Raw genomic sequence first — 24,029 nt, forward strand, 5'->3', positions numbered from 1 at the left:
TGGTCCGGTCCATTTTTGTTAGCCCGACCCGATTTATGAACACCCCTACTCACAGTTTATCAAAAAATAAAATCCTAAAAATATCTTATATGGGCTTTTTAATAATCAAACTAGCATTGTTTAGTTATTTTTCTTGAGATAAATAGAAATAAGGTGAATATAACAAAAAAATAGCTCATAGGAATACCAACTATAGTGGTTGTTTTCTCCAATTAATATTCCTATTGTTCGAAAAGTTCTTTCTATTTTGACTTGTTATGAAACGATTATAGATTAGATGAGAATAACTTTTAAACACAGAGTGTTTCACTCTATCATCAATTAACTCACTAAATTGTCTTAAAGTGCCATGTAACATGTTATTTCAAGTCATCGGTTTCTTTTCCTTTTTCCCCCTAAAGAATATTTTTTTACATAAATGATTAAATTGTCAATTTTCCCAATGGATGAGTTATTGTGTTGTATTCTAATTGCCCCAATACATGCTTGAGTTTGAAGGGTGACGCTAATACAATATCGACACGAATCCACACTTTTCAATTTCGGTATTTTAAAAAAATTAAGAGACACACATCATAATTTGACCATATTAACTTAGTTGATAATAATAAAAGATAATTAAAGTACTGTTTAATGTTCATGATGATGCTAAATTGCCCATATCTCAAGAATCATGCATTTTTCATTCAAAAAAAAATCATGCATTGGTGTGAAAAGAATATCCTCTTTTGAGATTAAAATAAATGAAATTATAATATACTCGTAACTACTAAAAAAAATCTCAAAAAAATTAAAGGCAAAAATTATCAAACCACAATAGGTTGATCTATATTCTATTGTCATTAGTCACTTTACTCCACTATATAAGTAAAAGAAGTGTCTAATTGACTAATGGTCTATCACAAACTTCTCTTTTCTTGTTAAAGCTTATCAATTAAAATTGATGAGGATACCTTTTTGCAAATATATAATCTTAAATCCCATAGGGAGGTTATTATGATAGTCATTAGCTAAAATTAAAGTGCTAATCACATGAAATCAACTTCTTTAAGAAATCTATTTTTATAATTTTAATATTATTTTCAGCTTCTAGAGATCCAATATAATTCTTCTTTCTTATCAAAACAAGTTAATTAGAGTTGTTTTTTATCAAGAAAAGAAATGACCGATTAGTCATACACGCCTTGATAAATGCCTATTAAAATTAAATTAAGGGTTTTTGTTGTTCATCTAATCATCCATGCATGGAGTAGTATTTACCATTGCATTTGTCTAAGATTAGCTTCAACTTTGAGGTTTTGGCCTTAATCCGATCTTGTCCGTCCAATCTTAAGACATACTAGCTATAAATAGCTATGTATTAGTACGTACTGTGATTAGTAGTAAAATCATACGCGTATTAATTTTGCAAACCGACAATAGAAAATAAAGCACGAGCTGAGTTTTATTTTTCTGCATTTTGTTCCATACTTCGTATATATATATATATATATATATATATATATATATATATATATATATATATATATATATATATATATATATATATATATATATATATATATATATATGTGAATACATACATGCACGACAAATCATATGCATAGTGATTTGATTACTATGCAAGCTTTAATAGATCTGGATTCCACCCATGGCAAAGAGTATACTTTTGAGTTACTTTATCAAGCAAGCAAGAACCATCCTCTTTGATCTCCCACCAACATTTCTTAATGCAACGCCATGCATCACGATCATATTCATATATATCGAACCAATGCAACTTTCCATCAAATACAAAACCACAAAAAAATAATGTGACTACACTTCTACCGAAATCAAAGTCGAAGTAATCTCCTGTTTTTTCGAGTTTTCGTACGCCTAGATCATCGTCCTTGGATTTGCAATGAACCTGAAGAGGTTTGTTATGGCTCAAGGTGTTTATGATTCTAACGTTGTCTGCCTTGCTAAGGCTTATTAGCAAAGTAAACAACATCATTAGCGTGATGAGTATATGCTTAATTATCAAAGGACTCATTTTTTTTTTTTTTTTTTTTTTTTTTTTGTTTTTGTGAATGGTGTGATGAATGAGATAGAGGTATTCAATTGAGTATATATAAGGGTAATTGATCAAGATTAGATCAAAGATGTTGATGATGCAATAGTACGTTATTTGTGCAAGATATCTTGGGTAAATTAAACGAAATTCACATTTAAAGCATTCCTCATCTCTAAATAGTACAGTTCCGTACTTCCGTACGTTGCCAAAAAATACCATAAGTCACGTTTAATTGGGGTTTATCATATTTATTGAATTAAGGGTCTGTTTCGCATTAGTTTATCCTATTAAGGATCTTGTTAATGAGCATCCCGCAATGTTAAGGAGTAAATAGATAATTTCGTGTCAAAAAAAAAAAAAAAAAGTAGATAGATAATTAATATAGAGTATATAACTTAAAATAGTATGTAATACTGTATTAATTTGGGAGCATATACGGAGTACCAAATTAAAATCAGTCTTAATGTTTATTTTACCTTAAGATTTCCATTTTTGTTAACTTTTGCCTTTAAATTATTTTATTTTTAAAATAATAAATTTATAAGTTTAGATAAAATAAGTTATAATACGATATTGTTAATTTGCCATGTACTTTCATTTATTACATGTGCTGACGTAACATAGGTATATGGATATAACGTATCCATTACTTCAATAGTGTTGCTTGTATCGTATGCATGATACAACGGTTTGTACAATGAACATAATGTAATTCATTTTTATGCATTAATTATGCTACGGAGTATAATGTTATACTCCGTATGACCGTATCAGATCATACAGGATATTGCGTAGTATTTACATTTATTATAAGAAATCAATAAATCATAACAACCTGACTCACAAATACTCCCTCTGATCCTTTTTATTTGTGACAAACATTTATAAAATATCAAATGTACGTACAATAAAATATTGTATATCCGTTTTAAAGTTACCTTAAAATGAACAAAAGTTATCCTATAATGAATGAAAGTACTCAGTATATATAAATTAAAGTTATTTAAGCTTTATGGATAAAAGTTACCCTAAATTCAACAAAAGTTACCTCGATGTACAATAATATTACTGTACATCGGATGCATACAAAAGTTTTTGTTTATTTTTTCCATTTGGTATTTTTTATGAGACTAAAAGTCAAAGTGAGATAAACAAAAGGGATTGAATGGAGTCTAAATAATATGTACAAGTATTAATCAAAGAATTCAAAATGAACTCAAATTTGAAATCATGCTTGCAAGCAAAATACAATTTTTATTGCAATATATATATTATATTGTAACACTTAAAATATGTCTATGTATATATGTAATTGTAGACAATCATAATTTATGTTTACTAATTCCAACCATAGCATTTATAAGTAAAAACAAAAGGATTTTCAATGCAAGGACCATTCTCTTTGATCTGCCAATGACAAACACCTAAGCAACGAAATGTATCACGAAAGAACTTAAAGATATCAAACCAATGCAATGTCGTGTTATCAAACGTAAAACCACAGAAATATAGGGTGGTTGGATCTTCTGTGAACTCGAACTCAAAGGATTCCCCAGATTTAAGGTTTCGTACTCCAAGATCATCGTTCTTTGATTTGCAATGAAATTCAAGGCTTTTTCCGTTGCTCAATTCATTACTTATTCGGAGGAGCGTCTTCTTGTCACTAGCACCAAGGCTTATACACAATGTAATGAACATTAAGAACGTGATGAGTGTGCGGTTGATCATGAGTCGAGCCATTTGTTGTTGTTGTTATGGATGGAGGATGTTTAATTTTGTATTTGCTAGTTATAAGCTAAGAGAACCAAATGTTAAAGTGTATACATGTGTATTTATACAACATATACTCGCTTCCTTAAATGATAATTGATATAGTCAAACTTGACACGCTAGTCATTGTACTAATGTTATCCTGTAAGTAATCAAATATTAGCAATAATAATAAAAATTGGATATTATGAAACTTTATACCAATGGGAAATTATCAATGGTACACCCAAGGTTCGGGCTTTTATCAATGGTACACCAACTTAGTTTTTGTTTATTAGCGGTACACCCAAGGTTTAATACACTCGTCTACAGTAACCCTAACGTTAATCAAACGTTAATTAAAGGTTAATTTTAGGTTAATCCACTTAAAATGAAATGACTAATTTACCCCCCTACTCCATATACATTAAATCGCTCCTTTCAAACCTCAACTACCTATATTAAAAACTCCTAAGTCAGAAGATCGTTCATCTTCTTCTTCCTTCTCACTCTCTCCCCTGTTTCTGCCGTTGTGAGGTTCCATAATCGACGGGCGAATTGATTAAAATTCTAGCAAATTCTGCACTTCATTGTTGATCGTTTAAGGTAAGTTTTCATCTGAGTCTTTGATTTTCCGACTTTCGCTTAGTTTTGGTAGTATATGAATTTTTTGTTTAAATGGTTGAATTTTGGTTTTCATGTACAATTGTTAGCGAATTATGGTTTAAATTATGCACAATGTGCCTGTGATTATTATTTGTTGCTTTACTGTTGTATTTTTTGCACAAATAATTCGAATTAGGTGTGTTTGAGTAGATATATGTATGTTTGTGTGTGAAAAAGGGAAAATCAGAAAGGAGGGAAACTATATATAGATGAAGAGGGGGCGGGTAAGGTAGAGTACATTAAGGAGGGAAAATGAAGAGGGGAAAAAAAGGGAGGGAATTTTTTAAGTTAAAAAAATCGAATTAAACCCCAACTTAACCTTTACTTAACGTTAAGTGTATAGTTGATAATCGTGTGAAACCTTGGGTGTGCCGCTGATAAACAAAAACTAAGTTGGTGTACCATTGATAAAAGCCCGAACCTTGGGTGTACCATTGATAATTTCCCTATTTCTATTTAACAACATTTTAAGTGATAAATCTTTTTATTATTACATTATACTTCATACTATAGTAAAATATCATAGTTAAAGTTAATAGATATGAATAGTGAAAAATATCCAAGCATGTCAATTATACCAAGTACTTTGTAATTTTGTATATGGAATGAAGGGAGTATACATTATATATTTATATACGTAGTATGTAATAAATTTATAATTACACTGAGATTTGATTATTTTCCTTATATGTATCGATTTTATCCTTTTTTCGAATGGTTTAAAATGTATATTTTGTGTACTCTAGTAGCTAAGTTGTGATTATCGATTTTATCCTTTAATACTTGATTATTTCCCATATGCATCGATTTTATCCTTTAATACTTGATTATTTTCCATATGCATCGATTTTAACCTTTTAATACTTGATTTGTTACTTATGTATGTACATGTAGTATCTCACAAGGGCTTATTATATATGGTGGCTAAATTACTTTGTTTTATCCAGATGTTTGTGTTTAGTTTACCCTTATTTATGGTGTTGTTACTTATTTAAGATGAGATTAGACTAAGGACTTATTCTCTTCAGCTCAATTTCAATTCAGTTCAGCTCAGTTCGGTAAATCAGAACAGACCCTAAATTAGTTTAGATCATATTAAATCAAGAAATAAAAAGTCACATCGACTTTGTCGTCTTATGGGAGATTTTTCATCGCTATATAACTTTATTTTTATTGAAAAATGCACATTCTTACACTCATTTGAAACTTTTTTTTTTCTCATGGATAACATTAAAGGTCAAGTTTTAGTCAAATTAGCAAATCAAATCATATTAGATCAAATTAGAAAAACTAATTAAGTTTTGATCAAATCGGATAAGAAAAAATAAGATTAAATTAAAACAAATAAAAAGCGTCCGATAAGCAAAAAAAAGTGAACTCCTTGATGAATGGATATAGGATCAGCGATGCATTAAATCTGACAATCATATATCAATCCTTCTGAACTTACATATTACTCCATATATTGGAGATATCAAGAGAATGCATGCATGTAAAATAAAATTGTAGTGAATGTAGACTATTGATATAATGGAATTTGATTGTTAATTATATTAATGAAAGAATGTAAAAATTTGTTTGTGTTAGTGTTACACAAGATCGAATTAGAGCCTAATACAATCTATGACAACATATTCAAAAGATAAATCAAAGATTTATATAATCCTCCAAGTGGTAATGTCAATAAAATTGCTCAAAAAAATGGTACTGTCAATAAAGATACTTACATAACCACAATTAATAATAAAATCACAATAATTATACACCAAACATGATGATATGATATACAATAACAAAGATACCAAGAGTATAATAAACATTTCTTTTTATATCTCCAATATATGTACTTATTACCAGTCTTTTGATTCCCTTACAAGTTACAAATACTCTTTGAGAAAAATAAATATATGCTAGGGCATCTCAAAGGCGAGTTTAAGGTTCAAATCCAACATAGGCGATGTCTCTTCCCCAGTGCAAGCTATCGCGTAATTCTTTTCAGTATTCATGTCATCATCATTATTAGTAGCATTAGTACCATGAGATTTCAATGATGGCTTACTACTACATGCATTACTATTGTTCTTGTTTGATTCAGATGAAATCGCGATAGGAGACCCTAGTGGCTGTTGTGGAATTTTTTGATGGGGAAGATGATGATAGAGTTTATGGTTATTAGGATCAATTCCCATGCAAATTAGCTTCTTTCTTAAGCAAGAATTCCAATAGTTCTTCACTTCGTTGTCTGTTCTTCCTGGTAACCTTCCTGCTATCAATGACCACCTAACAACAAATACATATAATATAAAGTAATCCGTATCATTTACATGTATGTATGCTCTCCAATTTAAGCCACTATTAATTAACTAATGTCACAAATTAAGATTATATTTTTAACTCAATGTTTAATTATGTAAAATGATATGATAGGTATGACAAGTGTAATCGATCTTAGATGGCACGTAATTATGTGTCCAACACGTACTCAAAATTCATTCATTTATCGAGGGGATGTGATAGAGAATAAAGATGAGATTATATATAATTAAGTGAAGAGAAAATGCACCTATTGCCGAGAAGAGCATGAAGCTTGATGATAAGGTCCTCCTCATCTTGAGCAAAGTTTCCTCGTTTAATATCAGGTCTTAGATAATTTAACCATCTTAATCTACAACTCTTGCGACAACGATCTAAACCTACAAATAATTAGATTACAAATTAGATAAGCAATACTCAATATTGTCATTTCTTGTTAGATACATCCACTACAATCAATTATACAAATTAATTTTAGATAAGAATTAAGGACACATAACAAACAAGTTAATAGGTCAACCACCAAATTTCTTGTACAACGGTTGCAAACTGTTAAAAGTGGTGCAACCCTTTTGATTAAACCGTATAATTAAAACACTCTTGAAACCCCAAAAAAGTGTCCTTGGAAATTATTTTTGAATTGGTTTTGTTGGTCTGATTTGTATGATATCAAATTTACCATGGTTGCACTAGATATTTTGGACATGTAAACACGCGAAAGAGAGAAGGGACATATTAAGATCGAGTTATAGCAAACAAACCAGCAGCCATGGAGAGTGAACGCCAACAACCTTCACCATGGAGTTTAATGTAATCAATGAGTTTTTGGTCTTCTTGATGTGTCCAAGCACCCTTGTTTCTTCCATCCTTGCTACAATAATATGGCTCCCTCATCTTCTTATTTTTCTTACACTATGCAATTGATGAATATAATTATATGCTTATCTATCTTATAAGAGAGAAAAATATAAGATAAAAGACTTTACTCTCAACCTAATGTTTGTAACGAATTGTATAGATTGAAGAGAATAAACTTAGCTTATTTATAAAGTTATGCAAGTAGATAACATGTAAAAGGCTAACTACGAAAATGGAAGGCAAAGGAGGTTGACTTGGACTGGCGGTTTTATCCTGCGTGACAATTAGGTGGGTCACAATTAAGCTCACTAGTTATATATCCTTAGCATGGTGAAGGATGAATGAAGAAAAACAAGGTAAGTGTAACAAATGTGCATTAAATTTGAGGTAGAGTGGATTATAATGCTTGCAATTTGTAGAAACCTAATCTATGTTTGATTTAATGATTCTATGCAATATTGATGATACAATAGAGGATTAACTATGCTATTATTCTTAGGCATTAGCTTCCTTCTCTTAGGACAATATAGGGTTAGCGCTCCCTAAAGCATGAACTTGAAATTCCGAACACAAGATTAGAGTGTGTGTGCACTTTACAGTTTAGGTTTGTTGTTCTTCAATTTATCTTTGTAGGTATCTATGACGATATAATTAAGTATAATTCAAGATCTGTTCAATTCAATTTATTTTGTTTAAATCTTTTGGATTTAGCTTATTTTACTAAGATTGTACTTGTTCGTTTGAAATCATCAAATTAAAACTTTTATTGTTGTATTTTTTAAATTTTTTTTAGGGAATTGTTTATGTTGTAGGAATTATGCGAGTATGTTTCATTGCAATAAAACTTATTTTTCTAAACAATTTTTGACATATCTTAGATAACTTAATAAAAATAATATAGATATAGATAAATTAGTAAAAATAATGTATTGGGCTGTTGTACTGTAATGTATTTGTCGCAGGTACGACTGTTGGACAAGGCATCTGGTTGACTACTTGTTCAGAGATCGATCGACTACCATTCACTGATTTCAAAACATTATTTAGAATATGTCTCTTTCTCATTTGATAAGATATCATTATTTTTTGACATGTTTATCAAAACATTGATTCACAATCTAGATGGGAGAATGGAGTATCTAAGCATCCAATCTATTATTAATATGTAATTAAAGATATCACAGAAGAAATACGATATGCTCGTAATTTCTAGTCTAATTCAGTATTGTATACATAAACTTGATGTTACTACTTACTAGAAGGAAGCTAAGGACACAATCTTTTACTTCACAAAAACCACCAGATTGTGCAAAACAAGTAATTTTAGCTACTTGTAGATAATCTATCTGACCTTACTCTTCCTATCTACATCTCTATATGTATAACTTCTTTGCCATATTTGGGAGCATACAGCACACCAGACATGAAATGATTTGCAAAAGGAGAGGTCGACGCGTAGTGCTGGAGGAGTGGAGGAGATTATATCATCAACCTGAATAATACACAATTTAGCAGAAGAAAAAAGATGAAACATGAAAGGAATCAAAGGATTCAGCAAAAGGATATGGACCGCAATCACAATGCATCAAAAGGGTATCAACTAACTCAAGTTTGACTGGCAGTTAAGAGCTACAGTTCGCACTTCGTGTGGCATGTCTTCTTGCCAGAAATAATTGTTCGACTCCTACTATTTCAAGGCAATGAATTTTCAGCAACAGATGATTCCAGCTCCACCATGCGACTGAATGCAGCAAACTCTTCCCATTGTCTCGTGATGTTTGAGATTATTGGTATTTGGGATTGTAAATTATAATATCATGCGTCGTTAAAAATTCCTATGATATTATGCAATTTTAAATGAAGTAATCAGCAAAGTGAAGAAAAATTCTGTCGGTCTTCGAAATAAGAAACTTGGAAACATATATGGACACATTTGACTAGCAGGAGAGCAGATTTCTGTTATTAGATGGTTTAGTCTTTATTCTATTCACCTCAATTACCCTATCTGAACTTAGCTATTGTTTTATAGTGAACCAAGGAGCCCTTATGATCCGAACTTATATGAACTTATTGTCCATTGTATAACTTTGTCTGAAATAATGTTCCCTAAAGTTCCCTAAAACTTAAGCTTTAAAGATTTAAACATCAAAGCCTTGGTAGTTGGCATGAGAGTTCAAACTAGTCATACAAGTAGTTGAATGGCTGGTGAGAAAGATTGGAGGAAACATGCAATCACGCGACTAATCATTTGTTGGAACCCTATGTAGCAATTCAACAGAGCGATTTCAACTTGTAGTCAGAGATCCTATGTAGAAAATCAACAGAACATTTACGACACGAGTAATTAGTTGGAGATTTCTATTTAGAAGAACACTAGATTAAACCCCGTGCAATGCACAGTTGTTAAATAATTCTAATGAGAATAAATTTTACCAAAAATAATGGGTATAAATATTATAAATAGACTTAGTAGTAAAAAGTATGAAATATTGTGAAAGAAATTAATTAAACATATAATAGTTATAATGGGCAATTTGATATTTAAGGACATTTATTTTAGATTTTATACGATCTAAAAGTCATAGTTTAATTACAATAAGTTTTTTTTAGTAAGTGGTTTTAGAGGGAAAACATTTTACAATATCTTGCCAAGTGTTCTCTAAGTTTCGCCTTTAGTATAATGTAATTGATTTTAAAGCTCAAGCAGTAACTACTCAAATAATGTTTCTTCAAATCTCCTTAACCCAAGGTGCTACTCCATGAAGGTTCCACATCTAGCTTCATGTTTAAGCAGAAATTTTAATTTCATAATTCCTTCGATTTCCCTCTTCCTTGGATTTCTGAGTTGAGATAATATACTACGCAACATATTACGTCCACAATTCAACCATAGCCAACAATAACAGCAAATAGGAAAAACTTATAAATTGCGCACCTAATATGCTACCCACATAATGCATGCACTGCACTGTTAGAAGGACAAAGGAGTAAGGGAGGGCAGAGGGCTTCAAGAAACTAAGAGAGTACATTAAATCGGCTAAATTTAATCAGAATTTAAAAATAAAAATAAAATAAAAATAAAAAATATAAAAAAAATCGGAGTACTATACTTAAACTATTAACTTCAAGCAAGCTTAAAAACTAGACAAATGATTAGTCGGAGCAAGCTTTAAAACTAGACACAGGGGAGGAGGTAAACTGATGCAAAGATAGCATACCTTTAAGTATGCTCATCATGACGAGCTTCAGCAGCAGCAGCATAACGCACATGAAAAGCCTTAAGCCCCCAATAAACTGTAATAAAATAATAAACAACAACAAACAAAATGAAGGAAGAGAGGTCAATAAATTGCAGTAAAGGATTTAAGTGGGTGAGGAGGATGGTTCAATGCAGGGTATAAAAAAATTGGGGTTTTAAGGACATCAATACATCAGGAAATGTCCATAATTGACGGAAAATTGATCAAATTCATGAAGTATTTCAGATTTAAACCTAACAATAAGTCAATAATCATTGATCATATTCAAAGTGAATTAGTCATCTTTAAAACAGCAAACTATATATTTGTTGGGTTGCAAGTCTTGCATCAACAGAATTACCATAAACAACAAAACTGTACTTAATAAAACATAGAGACTGATCCAGTCACGCCACTTATACAATTTTCTCACATTACAATTCATGTTACACAATCTGTAAATCATTAGATTCATCACCCAGTGGGGTCCTGTAATACTTTCAATTGTTAACGCCAAATGCTTAAAAAAATTCAGCAAGAAAGCCACAAGTCAAAAGGAATATACTAAATTACTAATCAGAGTAAACACAGTTTAATATTCTCAAACCCTTAAATAAAAACTCTCTTTCTTCTCCTCCACTTTCTAGTTCCTTGATGCTTGTTAATATTGGCTATATATACAATCACAAGCCACTTCTTCACCACCATCAACAAAGCAAGGATAAAAATTTGCCTAAGCCAGTCACATTATGCATGACTGTATATAAGACCTCTAACGTCCCACAGCACGAATAGATGAAAAAATAGTAATTCCAGCACCCATGTTAGAGAAGTATAGATGTTGTAACCAACTTTGTGCACTCGGGGTTTAATCGCCATATAAGTTACAAATCTTATGATTGCAAATACAGAATTGTTTACAGAGGATTGCTCCTAATAAACAGACTTGACGTTTTGGAAGAACCTTTCAATATAGGCTATGCAGGCTGCAGAATTAACAGACAATAGATTTCCAATTTTGCATTAACAGCAAATTCAATACAAGATCTCAATAAAGGATTAGAAAGAAGAAAGAAAAAGAAAATAAGTTAATCACCATTCACATAAACTCTGGAGAAGAATTGGATCCAGGCTTGCTGTTATCCCCCAAGTCCCCTGCTCCTGGGTGTTGCAGATTCTGCAGAACCTGGGGAGGAAGACCACCTAGTACACCACCCAAACCATCACCAGATGACCCGAAAAACTGACACATAAACCGTGCCATGATACCGAGAATTAGCAACTGGTTTTGGCAAGCATCAGCATGCATTTGCATTGTTTGCTTCTCATGTTCAATTTGCAAACTCAACATTCTCTCCCTCCACTCAAGCTCCTGTTCCTCCCTCTTCTCCTCCATCTTCATCCTTCGCCGCCTTTCCTCATCAAACTCCCTCTCAAACCTCACTTTCCTATCAAATTCCTTTCTTGCCCACTTCAATTGCATCTCTTCCAACTCCAATTCTCTCTCCTCCACCCTCTCCTCTGCCTCCCTCACCCTCTTCTCCTTCAAATTCTCCATTTCAATCCTCCCTGCCTCCTTCGCCGCCAACCCGTCTTCTCTAGCAAACTCCCTCTCCTTCCTCCTCTCATCCCTCTTCACCAAAACATTTCTCAACTCCACAACCCTAGCACCCAACATTGCAATCCTCCTCTTCTTCAATTTCTTCCCCAAACTCTCACTCTTTCCCTCATTCTCCTCTTCCTCTCCACAAACAGAATCATCCCCTTCTCTCTCCTCCTCATCCTCTTCCTCACCCACTTCACCATCCTCCTCAAAATCATCACAGTCAATCTCAAACCCTAACCCTAACCCATCATCCCCATTTCCCCCAAAAAGCCCAATTTCATTAAAATTCCCAACACCCAATTTCTTACTATCCTTCAATTCAAGCTCCACATCCCCAAAAACCTCCTTATACTTGATGAAATTCTCCCAATGATTCTCCCCATCATCCCAATTAAAATCCCCATCTGAAACCCTAATTTTCTGCTTCACCCCCAAATACTGATGCCTCATATTTTGGACCTTAATCGATACATCTCGCCATGACCACTTAAATGGGAAGTTAACCGGATCTTGAAGATGATGAATTGCGTTCAAATGATCAGCAATTGGCTTGAATTTCTTCTCTCGAGTTCTTAACTTTGATAAAGTCCCGGAATTTTGGAGCTCCGCGTATTTAGTGAGAAGGGTATTTTCTTCGATTTCAGACCACTTCTTACGCTTCATTGTTTTGCGAAATGAAGGATTTTGTGTTTCAGAATGGAGGATTGCAGAATTACTACTATCGTACTTCTTAAGTTCTTACTTCTAAAAAAAATCACGAGTAAGAGTTTGTTCTTGTATATTGAACTTAAATGAAGTGAACTTATTATATTTAAACTGAACTGAATTGAAAAAATTAGAATCTGAACTGAACTGAAGTACAAACATGCTATAGTCAAATTTTTAGATGGATTTTTTTTCTTTTTTCTTTTTTTACAATGGAGTATGAGTATGGAGTAATAAATAAACTAAACAAAAACATACATTCATTCTTTCTTTCTTTCCTGAAAAAAACATTCATTCTTCACATTTCTCCTCTATCACGATACTTATTAGATTTTGAGTAGTCTTGTTTCGGGGTTTTCTGATGTCCTGCGGGAGAGTTACAATTCCGAGACTGGAACCGGACGCCTGTACCTGCAAAATAACGGAGACTCCTGAGAGCTCCGCCTCCAACGGTCAAGTTAGTACCTGATTAAGGAGTAATTAATACGGAAATTAAAGTAATAAGGTCTCTCTAGGTGAGAGTGTTTAATGTTGGTAATCTGCTTTGTTAGCGAGATCAGCCGGTTATTAGTGTGTTCCGTAATGTTTCTGTTCTGTTCTTCAGGTGAGATTAATTGCTTCATCCCCTTTAATGAGGATTAATTAAGTATTTATAGTCTTGAGAAGCGTGCCACTCTCTAGGTTTAGGGTAAACCTAGGGCTGACCGGGCCTCTAAACAGGATTGGGCCTTGTTGGCCGGTTTTCCCATTTGGCATGGGTGGACACGTGGCGTGTCTCAATTGGTCCGTAGAGGACGTATCTGTGATTGACACGTGGCAGGCTCCTATTGGCCTACGTGAAGGACACGTGGCGGAACCTGGTTGGTCCACTTGTCAAACGGTGATTGGTGGATAAAAATCCCCTAATCATTTGCCCCTCACAGGTGGCGCGTGACTGGTCACGTGTCACCTGTGACAGGTGTCGCACGGTGACAGGCGACGGCCTGCTACAGGTGTCACCTTGCAAATGGCCGAGAGATTTTCCCGCCCAAATTTTGAATTTGGAAGCGACCCTTCGCCTTCTCACTTTGCCTATATAAGGAAGTGCTGACTTCGGTCATTTTCACATTTGAGAACTTTGCGAGAACATTCGGACCCCTGAACTTGCTCTGACATTTCGGACCTTTTCTGCCTACCGCCTGTTCTGACAAGCCGACTGCACCGGATTTCCAGAACTTCATCAACCGTCACTCGTTCAGGTAACTCAGTTCTCTTACTCTTAATTTTCTTTTTGTTTTTTGAAATGGCACCACGGAAGCACACGACACGACCTAAGTTAGTGATCAGCCGGTCACCGGGGACGGCTGAATCTAGGACTAGGAGTGCCGCCTGCCCTTTTCTGGACCCATCTTTGCCCTTTATACAAAGTCCGACTGTATCTGTGTCTATGCAGAACGTGATGGCCAGAACAAAAAAGACTGCTATGATCTCAAACTCGGACGGCTCCTCCCAAAGGGTGCTCATTAGTGAAACATCTGACCAGGCGCCAGATGTAGAAGTGAAACGAAGCGGCTTGACAGCCGGCAGTTCTGAGGGAGGGGTCAAGGTGGTCCCTTCCCATTTCACCATTGATATGTCTAATTTTCCTCCTGCTCCTTCTAAGGGAGAGGAGGCGGGCCCCTCTGGGAGAGGGGAGGAGTCGTCCTCTTCGGACTCGTCAGAGGACGAGTCCGAGTCCAGCTCTTCTGGCCACGCTTCTCCAGGCTCAGAAGAAAGAAACAGCCGCCTACAAGAGGCGAGGCTTTCTCATGCAGTTGAGAAGGGGGACAATTGGGCGGAGCCGTCCGCCTCTTACAGAGAGGAAAACACCCCCTACTACTGCACGGTACCCCGGGGCCGGATCGCAACCATGCAAGACAAAGTGGAGAGCTTTATAGCTAACCACAGAATGGGCCCCGAATTTTTACTGTTCGTGCCGGATCCAGAAGACACTGTCGTCTGGCCGGCTGGTACCAGCTATGATGACGGCTGCTTTGGCTGCTATGTGGCGGCCATCAAAGCTGGACTGCGCTTCCCATTACATCCGGCTGTTCAGCGGATTTTAGATGGGTATGATTTGGGGTTATGGCAGTTAGCCCCCAACTCTTGGGTAAACGTACTCGGCTATGTGGCCGGGTGCGAAATGTACGGGGTGGAGCCAAGCTTTGAGGCTTTCGCCCACATGAACTATCTCAGCCGGACCCCTAAGTCGGGAGGTACCGGCTGGTATCAATTAACAAGCCATAGGGGCTACCTCATGACGAGAGGTAAGGCGAACAAATGGAAGGATTGGCGGAACACCTTCCTTATCATCGAGGGTTCAGACACGGAGCTGAACAAACGCTTTAACAAGTGGAATAGGGATCCGCCTCTTCTCGCAGGCGGCCGCAGCATGCCGCCTGTTCCCCCAAAGGCTAAAAAAGAGATCCTAGACAAAGGACTCTTCAAAGTAGAGACTAGGGTGAACTCTACTTCAGGGGTACGAGAGCAAGTACCCCTAAACTGCGTCCCGAGCTTCAAGTGGCTCTATGACGAGTACTTTTTGGCCGCCTGTGGCCTCAGCAGTCGGTGCTCTAGAGGTAGCCGGCCTGTCAAATACTCTGTTTTTTCACGCTTTGTTTACTTGGGATCTTTACTAACTTTGCTGTTTATTTTTTGCAGCTGACGCCATGAGTAAAATAACAGCATCCAAGACTGCGACGGCCATGTTGCGGGCCTCTCTCATGCAACAGTCTTGTACCGACTCCCCCAACAAGGGGGCACCCTTGGTAGGCTTCGAAACTCTTCCTCTTTTAGGAGTTGTCTTATGCATATACTAACTCTTGTACCGACGTTTTTTTTTTTTTCTTTTTTTTTCTTTTTTTTTTCAGTCGGGCACTCCAAGAGCTTCTTCCTCGCAACAGCCGGACCCCAAGGCCCGGAGGACGACTGTTGCAAGCTCTCCTGGGTCTTCCAGGAAAACAGTGGCGGCTGAGAAGCAGCCGGCCACTTCTTCTAAAACCCCGGCGGGGCCGCCTAGAAGTATGGACAATTACTTGTAAAAACTTTTACACTTGCTTCCTTCTTGACTAGGTCTAACTTGCTTTTTTACGCTTGATGCAGCCGGCCCTCAGGGGCTTGACTTGGTTGAGGTAGCCAAGTCCATGATCAAAGTAGTTCCTCCATCTGAAAGGGAGACGGTCAGGGGTGCCGGCACCCTTGACCTTGATGGGATTGCAGGGGTCCTTGCTGAGGTATACTTTTTGAGTATTTGAATTTCAGGACGCCTGTTATCTTTTTTGTTTGGAAACTGACGCCTGTTTTTTTTGTACTTAGGCCCTGCTCCGAGTTAACAGCCTTCGCAAGCCGCTTGATCGGAAAAACAAAGAGGTAAAGGCTGCAAAAGCTATGGCCGCCTCTAACTGTGATAAGGCAATGTTTCAAATTGCCCAAAATGAAGTACTGACCATTGATATTCTTTATTATCAGGCGCAGGCTACCGCCGCTGTTCGGGCTCAGTTAGAGGCGGCCCAGAAGAAGAATGACGAGCTGGAGGCGACCATCACAAATCTTAAGGCCGAGCTGAAACCTCTTCGCCAAAAAATGTACTCTTACGAAGCCATGGAGAAATCCTTGGCCAACGTAAAAGAACGCCTGGTGAGCCAAGAGAAGAGTCTTACCTAAGAGCTCTCGGAAAAGGCCGAGCAAGAGAAGAAAGAGCTCGTCCGGGAGATGATGGAAGACTCCGCTCAAATCCAGCGCATGACCTGGGGCCGCCTGTTCCCCAATGCCGACTTTGCCTCTTGGGAAAGAACGTACCGCCAGTGTTCGGAAACATATAATCAAGAGATCCTGGCGGCTGCTGAAGAAGAGGCGTTGGGAGATGCGCTGGAGGAGGAGGAAGAGCCGGTTGTGGCGCTTGTGCCACTTGGGGGTAAGGCATCAAAAGAGGATGCAGCTGAAGCCGAGTCCAGCAAGAAGAGTGCTGACCAGGCGGCAGCTGCTAATACTGAACTGCCCCCTTCTTAAGCTTAATGTATTTTTTCCACGGCCTGCGTGCCGTTTGCTTTGTATTTACCCGGCCAGGGGGCCGGGGCTTTGAATATTTTGCTGGTCTTTAATGACCGGCTTATTTTTAATCAAATTTTTGTTTTGCTTCAAATTTGTCTAAGTATTCCATATCTAATATCCCATTGTTCACTAGACCGACTGTTGTACATGGCCGAACGTTGCAGACAGGTACAAATAGTAAGTACGCCGCCTATGCCCCTGGACGACTGGATGTCTGTTTCCAGGATAGACGATCAGTCGGCCATTTATTCAATCGGTATTCGAACTATTTTGTCTGGATCCTTTTTAGGCAGACGTGCCTGTCTTTTTGTAATTTTAACCAAGTAGGAAAGTGGTCTGACCAAGTAAATAGTATTACCTAGTCGCCAAGGAATTAAGTAAGTAGGATAACAAGCGGCGGGTACCGGTTGTTTCCCTTTATTGCCAATGTTGGCTTTTAAATCGTAATTTGTTAACCTAGCAAGAGTAGTGGTTGAGAGTCCCTGTTTGTTAAAAACAGGCGGACGACTCATACCTTTTAGGCTCCATACTAAGTTTGAGTGACTATTAAGTTAACATAGGAGTTACTTAGTCTTCGTCACACTCTATATTGAGTAGTAGAGGTACCAGGCGGCGGAGGCCGGCTGATCCTCTTGATTTGCCAATGTTTGTTGGCTATTAACTCAATAGGTTACCTAGTAGGAATAGGGGTTTGAGTGCCCTTGTTTGTTAAAAACAGGCGGACGACTCAAACCTTTTAGGTTCCATACCAAATTTGAGGGAGTGACTATGAGTTAACGTTGGAGTTACTCAGTCGCCGTCCCTTTTGTTTGAGAAGTAGAGGTACCAGGCGGCGTAGGCCGGCTAGACCCCTTGATTCGCCAATGTTTGTTGGCTATTAACTCAATAGGTACCCCCTTCATTTATCCCAAGTAATACAGGCGGTCATCTGACTCAGATGTCAACTGCTACCACTGGTTTGGTTAGTGATAGAGTTATCCTTGTCTCAAAAACGGCTACGTGGTTGCCCTTGGGGACAGTCGTATAGGTGCCGTGTAATTAGTTTATAGAACAATGTTCCACCCAAAAGGGAGTTGCTCTCTGCGACGAATTTCATCCGGAGGGATGCCGTCGGACGCCTGCTATGATGTTGGGACAGGTCGTATTAGTTTTGTAGATTTGATCAGTTGGCTTGGCGCCTGGTCTGATCATTCGGCCGGTGGCCTTGGTAAGTTCTTGGTGAACGTAGGTGCTAAGTAAAAGAAGGGTAGCCGCCTGTTAGGCACAGGGTCGGCCAGGCCCTAATCTTTTTAGCTAAGTATTGTGAGTAAAATACTCAATGGAGAGTAGCCGACTGTAAAGTTACAGACGGCATGCCCCTCTGAAGATAGAGTGAAAAACTCAATGGAGAGTAGCCGACTGTAAAGGTACAGACGGCATGCCCCTCTGAAGATAGAGTGAAAAACTCAATGGAGAGTAGCCGACTGTAAAGGTACAGACGGCATGCCCCTCGTAATACAAAATTGAATAGTAAGTGCAAACTTTATTAAGTAGCTCTTTACTTTACATCATTCAGAAGAAATATTTTTTAAGATTATCTACATTCCAAGTTCGAGGCAACGGTTGTCCGTCTGGTGCTTCCAGACGGTAGGTACCGTCCCTGACTTCCTCATAGATTCGGTAGGGTCCTTCCCAGTTGGGAGTTAGTTTGCCAGACTCATTAGCCCTACCAACTGCTTCCATTTTTCTAAGTACAAAGTCCCCTACTTTGAGTGGACGCCTGTGTACTTTTTTGTTGTATGATCTAGTCATTCTCAGGCGATAGATCTCATGGCGCAAGACAGCATTGCCCCTCTTTTCAGGAAGTGAGTCTAATGTCAGGCGCATGGCTTCCCAGTTTGCCTCTTCGTCATATAGCATTACTCGAAGAGTCGGCTCGTAGTGTTCTATTGGAAGAACAGCTTCCGCACCGTAAGTTAGGAGGAATGGAGTTTCTCCAGTCGCCCCTTTTTCAGTCGTCCTAATGGCCCAGAGAACATGTGGTAGTTCATCCGCCCATAGGCCGGCTGCTCGTTCAATCTTTTTCTTGAGACCGTCTGAGATGATTTTATTAAAGGCTTCTACCTGGCCGTTTGCTTGTGGACGGCCGACAGATGCAAAGTAGTGTGCAATTCCTTGGTCTCCCAACCAGCTTTTGAGAACAGGCGTCTCAAATTGGGGACCATTATCAAAAACCATAGACATGGGAACCCCGAACCGAGTGATGACATTTTTCCAAATGAATGAAATTACATCTTTCGTCTTGATTCCCTTTACAGCCTCCGCCTCTACCCATTTAGTGAAGTAGTCAACGGCAACAAGTATGTACCTTCTGCCGCCTGTAGCAGGCGTATATGGACCCAGAATGTCCATGCCCCACTTAGCAAACGGTAGTGGGCTGTGAATGGTAGTGAGGTCAGTAGCCGGACGGTGAATTAGTTTGCCAAACCTTTGGCACTTGTCACATTTTTTCACCATCTCCATTGCATCTGCTTCCAAAGTAGGCCAAAAATAGCCCTGCCGCCTTGCCCTTTGAGCAAGCATCCTACCACCTATATGAGAAGCACAGTAACCAGAGTGAAGATCATCTAGTATCTCTCGTCCCTTTTCTGGAGTAACACACTTTAAGAAGGGTTGAAGGTACCCCCTCTTGTGAAGTTCTCCCTTAACCATTTCAAAACAGGTGGCTCGTTTTTTCAGTGCTGCCGCCTGTTGAGGATCATCCGGCAGTGTACCGTTTGTCAGATATGCCCTTATTGAATCCATCCAGGTTGAGCTTCTGTCTAGGATTCCAATAGGGTCTTCCTCGATGCTTCTCTTCTCCATTACTTCCCAAAAAACAGTTCGAGGAGTATCGGAGGAGGCGGATGATGCTAATTTTGACAGTGCATCCGCCTGGTTGTTTTCTGATCTCGGCACTTGGATCAGATGGAAATCCTCAAGGGAGCCGACTGCTTGTCGGACCGCCTGTAAGTACTTGATCATGGCCGGATGGGTTGCTTCGTATTCGCCATTGTACTGACTCACTATCAATTGTGAATCGGAACAGGCGTCTATTTTTCTTGCCCCTGCCGCCTTGGACATGCGGATCCCGGCTAGTAAAGCTTCATATTCTGCCTCATTGTTTGAAGCCTGAAAACTGAAGCGTAGAGCATACTCGAACCTGTCGCCCTCTGGCGACTGACATATGACGCCTGCTCCACAACCATTTGAAGTAGAGCTTCCGTCCACATAAACCTTCCATACTTGGTCTAAAACTTGAGAGTCAGGAGGACGAGTCATCTCTACAATAAAGTCAGCAAAGGCTTGCCCCTTCACTGCTTTTCTAGGCTCGAAAGTAACTTCGAGGCTCTGTATTTCTATGGCCCATTTGATCATTCGGCCTGACGACTCCATGATGGTCAGTGGCCGCTTGATAGGTTGGTCTGTATACACGACGACTACATGTGCCAAAAAGTAGGGCTTCAATTTTTTAACAGCCATGAAGAGTGCAAGACCAAATTTCTCCACTAGGGGATACCTCAACTCGGCATTTTTCAGTACGTGACTGACAAAGTAGACCGGGAGCTGACAGCCGTCCCTTTCAGCAAGGAGAACAGCGCTTAACGCATGATCAGAGACGGCCAGGTACATGTAGAGAACCTCTTTGGGCAAAGGGCTGACCAGCCTCGGCAAGGAATGCAAGTGAACTTTTAATTTCTGGAAGGCGGCCTCAGCATCCGGCCCCCATTCAAACCTTGCCTTTTTCTTAATTGCCTGGAAAAAGTATAGGCACTTGTCGCCTGATCGGCTTAGAAATCTTCCCAAGGCCGCCAGACAACCTGTTAACTTCTGAACCTCTCGGATGGTACGAGGCGACTGCATATCAATGACCGCCTGCACCTTCTCAGGGTTCGCTTCTATTCCTCTCTGATTGATAAGGAATTCGAGAAATTTCCCAGACTCAACTCCAAATACACATTTCTTGGGATTGAGCATGACATGGTGCCGCCAGAGTGTGGCGAAAGTTTCTCGGAGGTCCGTCAGATGATCTTTCTGAAGTTTAGTCTTGACAATCATATCATCAATATATGCCTCGACGTTTCTCCCAATCTGATCAAAGAACACTGTGTTTATCATTCGTTGGAAAGTAGCCGGGGCATTCTTAAGACCAAACGGCATGACCGTGTAACAGTATAACCCCTGATCAGTGACGAAGGCCGTCTTCTCCTGATCTTTCTTCCATAAGGGAATTTGATGGAAACCAGAATAGGCGTCCATGAAACTCATCAAGGCATGGCCGGTTGTTGAGTCGACCAGGTTATCAATTTTAGGCAGAGGGTAACTGTCTTTGGGGCACGCCTTGTTTAAGTCTGTGTAGTCTACACACATTCGCCAGGTGCCATTCGGCTTTTTAACAAGCACCACATTTGCAACCCAGTCTGGGAAGTAACATTGCCGAATGAACCCTGCATCAAGTAATTTTTTAACTTCGGCGGCTGCCGCCTGACTTCTTTCTTCGCCATGGTTCCGCTTCTTTTGCTGTACCGGCTTCTTTTTCGGATCCACAGCGAGTTTATGTACCGCCAGATCAGGACTAATGCCTGGCATTTCATGGACTTCAAATGCAAAGATGTCCTTGTATTCTTTCAATAGGTTGTGAAAGTCGTCACCAAGGTTTCTCAGAGCAGTCGTCCCAACTTTGACTGTTCGGTCAGGACGTGAGTCGTCTAAGATCAGGTCTGCATGCTCACCAGCCGGCTGAGGGCGGAACTCATCCGGCCGCTCCTCTGCCAATGATTGCTATTTTCTCGCTTTTCTTGCGGACTCTGTCTGGGACGCCTTTCTCTTTTTGTCGCCTGTTTCTTGAACAGGCGCACTCTCCTTGACATTGTCAAGGTCTGTTTTTTCTCCACTTGACCCAGTGGCCATAACAGTGGGCTTGACATCCGAGAGATAGCACTCTCGGGCCATCCTCTGATCTCCCCTTAGGGAGCCGACTGTTCCATTATCCCTCTCAAACTTGAGCAGCATAAGAGACGGGATTATAACAGCCTTGGAATTATTCAGGGTTGGTCGACCCAGAATCATGTTGTAGGCCGAGAGTTCCTCTACTACTAGGAACCGGACTACCATGTGTCGTCCTTCCCCTTTTTCGCCCAGGCGAATGGGTAAATCTACTCGTCCAAGTGGGTGGACGACTCCTCCTCCAAACCCTATTAAAGGGTGGGAGGCCGGATGTATGCAGTCCGTCTGATATTTCAGTTTCGACAGACATTTGCTGCTGATGAGATCTGAGGAGCTCCCGGTATCTATGAGGATTCGGCCAACTCTCTGGTTGGCCACTTTACATTCAATAACGAGAGGGTCGTCATGCGGCCCCCTTACCCCTCCTAGATCCTCTTCAGTGATGACAATCTCAGGAAATGTATATTTGGACGGCCGTTCTTGGTGAACGGAATTTACATCTAACCGCCTTATATTATCTTTGTTGCCCCTAATAGTGGGGCCGCCTCCTGAGAAGCCGCCTGCAATGGTGTAGACGACTGCATCATCTGTATCGGAGCTGTCGGCCTGCTGATTCTTTTTGGCCGACAGCTTTTTTGAGGAAGTGTTCCCCGTAGATTTCTTGACATAAGTGTCAAGATCACCTTGCTCAGCCAGGCGGTCTAGGTACCGCATGAGACTGATGCAGTCATTGGTGTGATGACCAACGTCATCATGTTAAGCACAGATTTTATCTTGGTTCCGGTTGTTTGCAGAACCCTTCATGGGGACCGGCTTCTCAATTGAGATCCGTCCCTTTATTTCTTTTAGGATAAACTGGTTATCCTTGTTAAACACATACTTTGGGGAGTATGGTTTGAATTCTTTTTTCTTTTTCTGGGCCGGCTGTTTAGAGGAATCAGCCGCCCAGACCTCTTTTCTTTTCTCATCTTTGTTTGACGACTGTTTCTGTCGTCCTTCTCTTTTGTCGAACCTTTTCCCGTCCGACTGTTTTATCGTACACAGATCAGTCGCCTGTATATAGGCTTCTGCTTCAATCAAGGCCTCTTGAAGAGTCGCCACCCTTTTTCGAACCAAATCAAATTTGAAGGTAGACCCGTCTTTGAGACCTCTAAAAAAGTCGGTATAAGCTACCTCATCCGGTAACCCTTGAATCTGTATTCTCATCAGGTTGAACCGCCTGATGTAAGAACGAAGCCCCTCCTTCTCGCCCTGCTGAATCGTTCCCAAATCAAGGGTCGTTTTCTTCGCAGGGATGTTCATGGCGAAGTTGGAGGCAAACAAGTAAGCAAGCTTCCTGAAGCTGTTTACACAACCAGTCGGCAGGTTGCCGAACCATTGCTGTGCGATTCCCTTGAGAGTCGCTGGGAAACACTTGCACCAAGTGGGATCATCCAACCCTTGAAGGTACATCAGGTTGGTGAATGCCATCAGATGGTCTTCTGGGTTAGTAGTGCCGTCATAGGCGCCTACTAGTACATTTTTTACTTTGGCCGGCTGAGCGGTGTCAGTAATTTCCTTGGAGAAGGCCGACGGCTGTTCACCAAGTCTAAGCAACCGTAGCTGCCAGTCCATAGGTTGGACGTTTTTTTGCTGCAGGTCCACCAAATGGAGGTGGCTGCATAAAATACTGTTGTTGCGGCACAAATGGTAAGTTTGGTACCGCCTGGGCACTATGAAAGCCGGACTGACGGGAGGTGCCGCCTGACTGACTCTCATGGTACGACTGAGTATGCCTCATCGAGGCATTTCGCAAACTGTCTTG

At 39.2% G+C, this 24,029-nt stretch overlaps 2 protein-coding genes across 6 annotated transcripts; both read right to left on the reverse strand.

Annotated features, from left to right (window-relative positions):
- Window positions 1–6,229: 6,229 nt before the first annotated feature.
- LOC110720279 (transcription factor MYB3-like) lies at window positions 6,230–7,756 on the reverse strand. The gene is made up of 3 exons (XM_021899280.1): window positions 7,546–7,756; window positions 7,035–7,164; window positions 6,230–6,751 (listed from the first exon to the last, which is right to left on the reverse strand). The coding sequence occupies exons 1-3, from the start codon at window positions 7,676–7,678 to the stop codon at window positions 6,382–6,384; spliced, it is 633 nt and encodes a 210-aa protein (XP_021754972.1). The 5' UTR covers window positions 7,679–7,756; the 3' UTR covers window positions 6,230–6,381.
- A 1,009-nt stretch (window positions 7,757–8,765) lies between these two features.
- LOC110720332 (stress response protein nst1-like) lies at window positions 8,766–13,538 on the reverse strand. 5 transcript variants are annotated; one of them, XR_002511314.1, is made up of 4 exons: window positions 11,978–13,286; window positions 10,861–10,936; window positions 9,285–9,477; window positions 8,766–9,134 (listed from the first exon to the last, which is right to left on the reverse strand). XR_002511314.1 is itself a non-coding variant. In XM_021899341.1 (2 exons), the coding sequence occupies exon 1, from the start codon at window positions 13,148–13,150 to the stop codon at window positions 11,981–11,983; it is 1,170 nt and encodes a 389-aa protein (XP_021755033.1). In that variant the 5' UTR covers window positions 13,151–13,538; the 3' UTR covers window positions 11,239–11,867; window positions 11,978–11,980. The 5 variants fall into 5 exon arrangements, 1 of the variants encoding a protein (XP_021755033.1); XR_002511312.1 differs by having other exon boundaries at window positions 9,248–9,477; XR_002511313.1 differs by having other exon boundaries at window positions 9,213–9,477.
- Between the last annotated feature and the right edge of the window lie 10,491 nt (window positions 13,539–24,029).

Source organism: Chenopodium quinoa, unplaced genomic scaffold, assembly GCF_001683475.1.
Source record: "Chenopodium quinoa cultivar QQ74 unplaced genomic scaffold, ASM168347v1, whole genome shotgun sequence".
Lineage (NCBI taxonomy): Eukaryota > Viridiplantae > Streptophyta > Magnoliopsida > Caryophyllales > Amaranthaceae > Chenopodium > Chenopodium quinoa.

What these genes read in the sequence shown, in the direction of transcription:
- LOC110720279 (XM_021899280.1), bottom strand. Translation starts at nt 7,678, where the DNA reads ATGAGGGAGCCATATTATTGTAGCAAGGATGGAAGAAACAAGGGTGCT. An exon ending in TTCACTCTCCATGGCTGCTG is followed by an intron (nt 7,165 to 7,545) that starts GTTTGTTTGCTA and finishes AATTATTTGTAG; the next exon opens with GTTTAGATCGTTGTCGCAAG. An exon ending in CATGCTCTTCTCGGCAATAG is followed by an intron (nt 6,752 to 7,034) that starts GTGCATTTTCTC and finishes ATTTGTTGTTAG; the next exon opens with GTGGTCATTGATAGCAGGAA.
- LOC110720332 (XM_021899341.1), bottom strand. Translation starts at nt 13,150, where the DNA reads ATGAAGCGTAAGAAGTGGTCTGAAATCGAAGAAAATACCCTTCTCACT.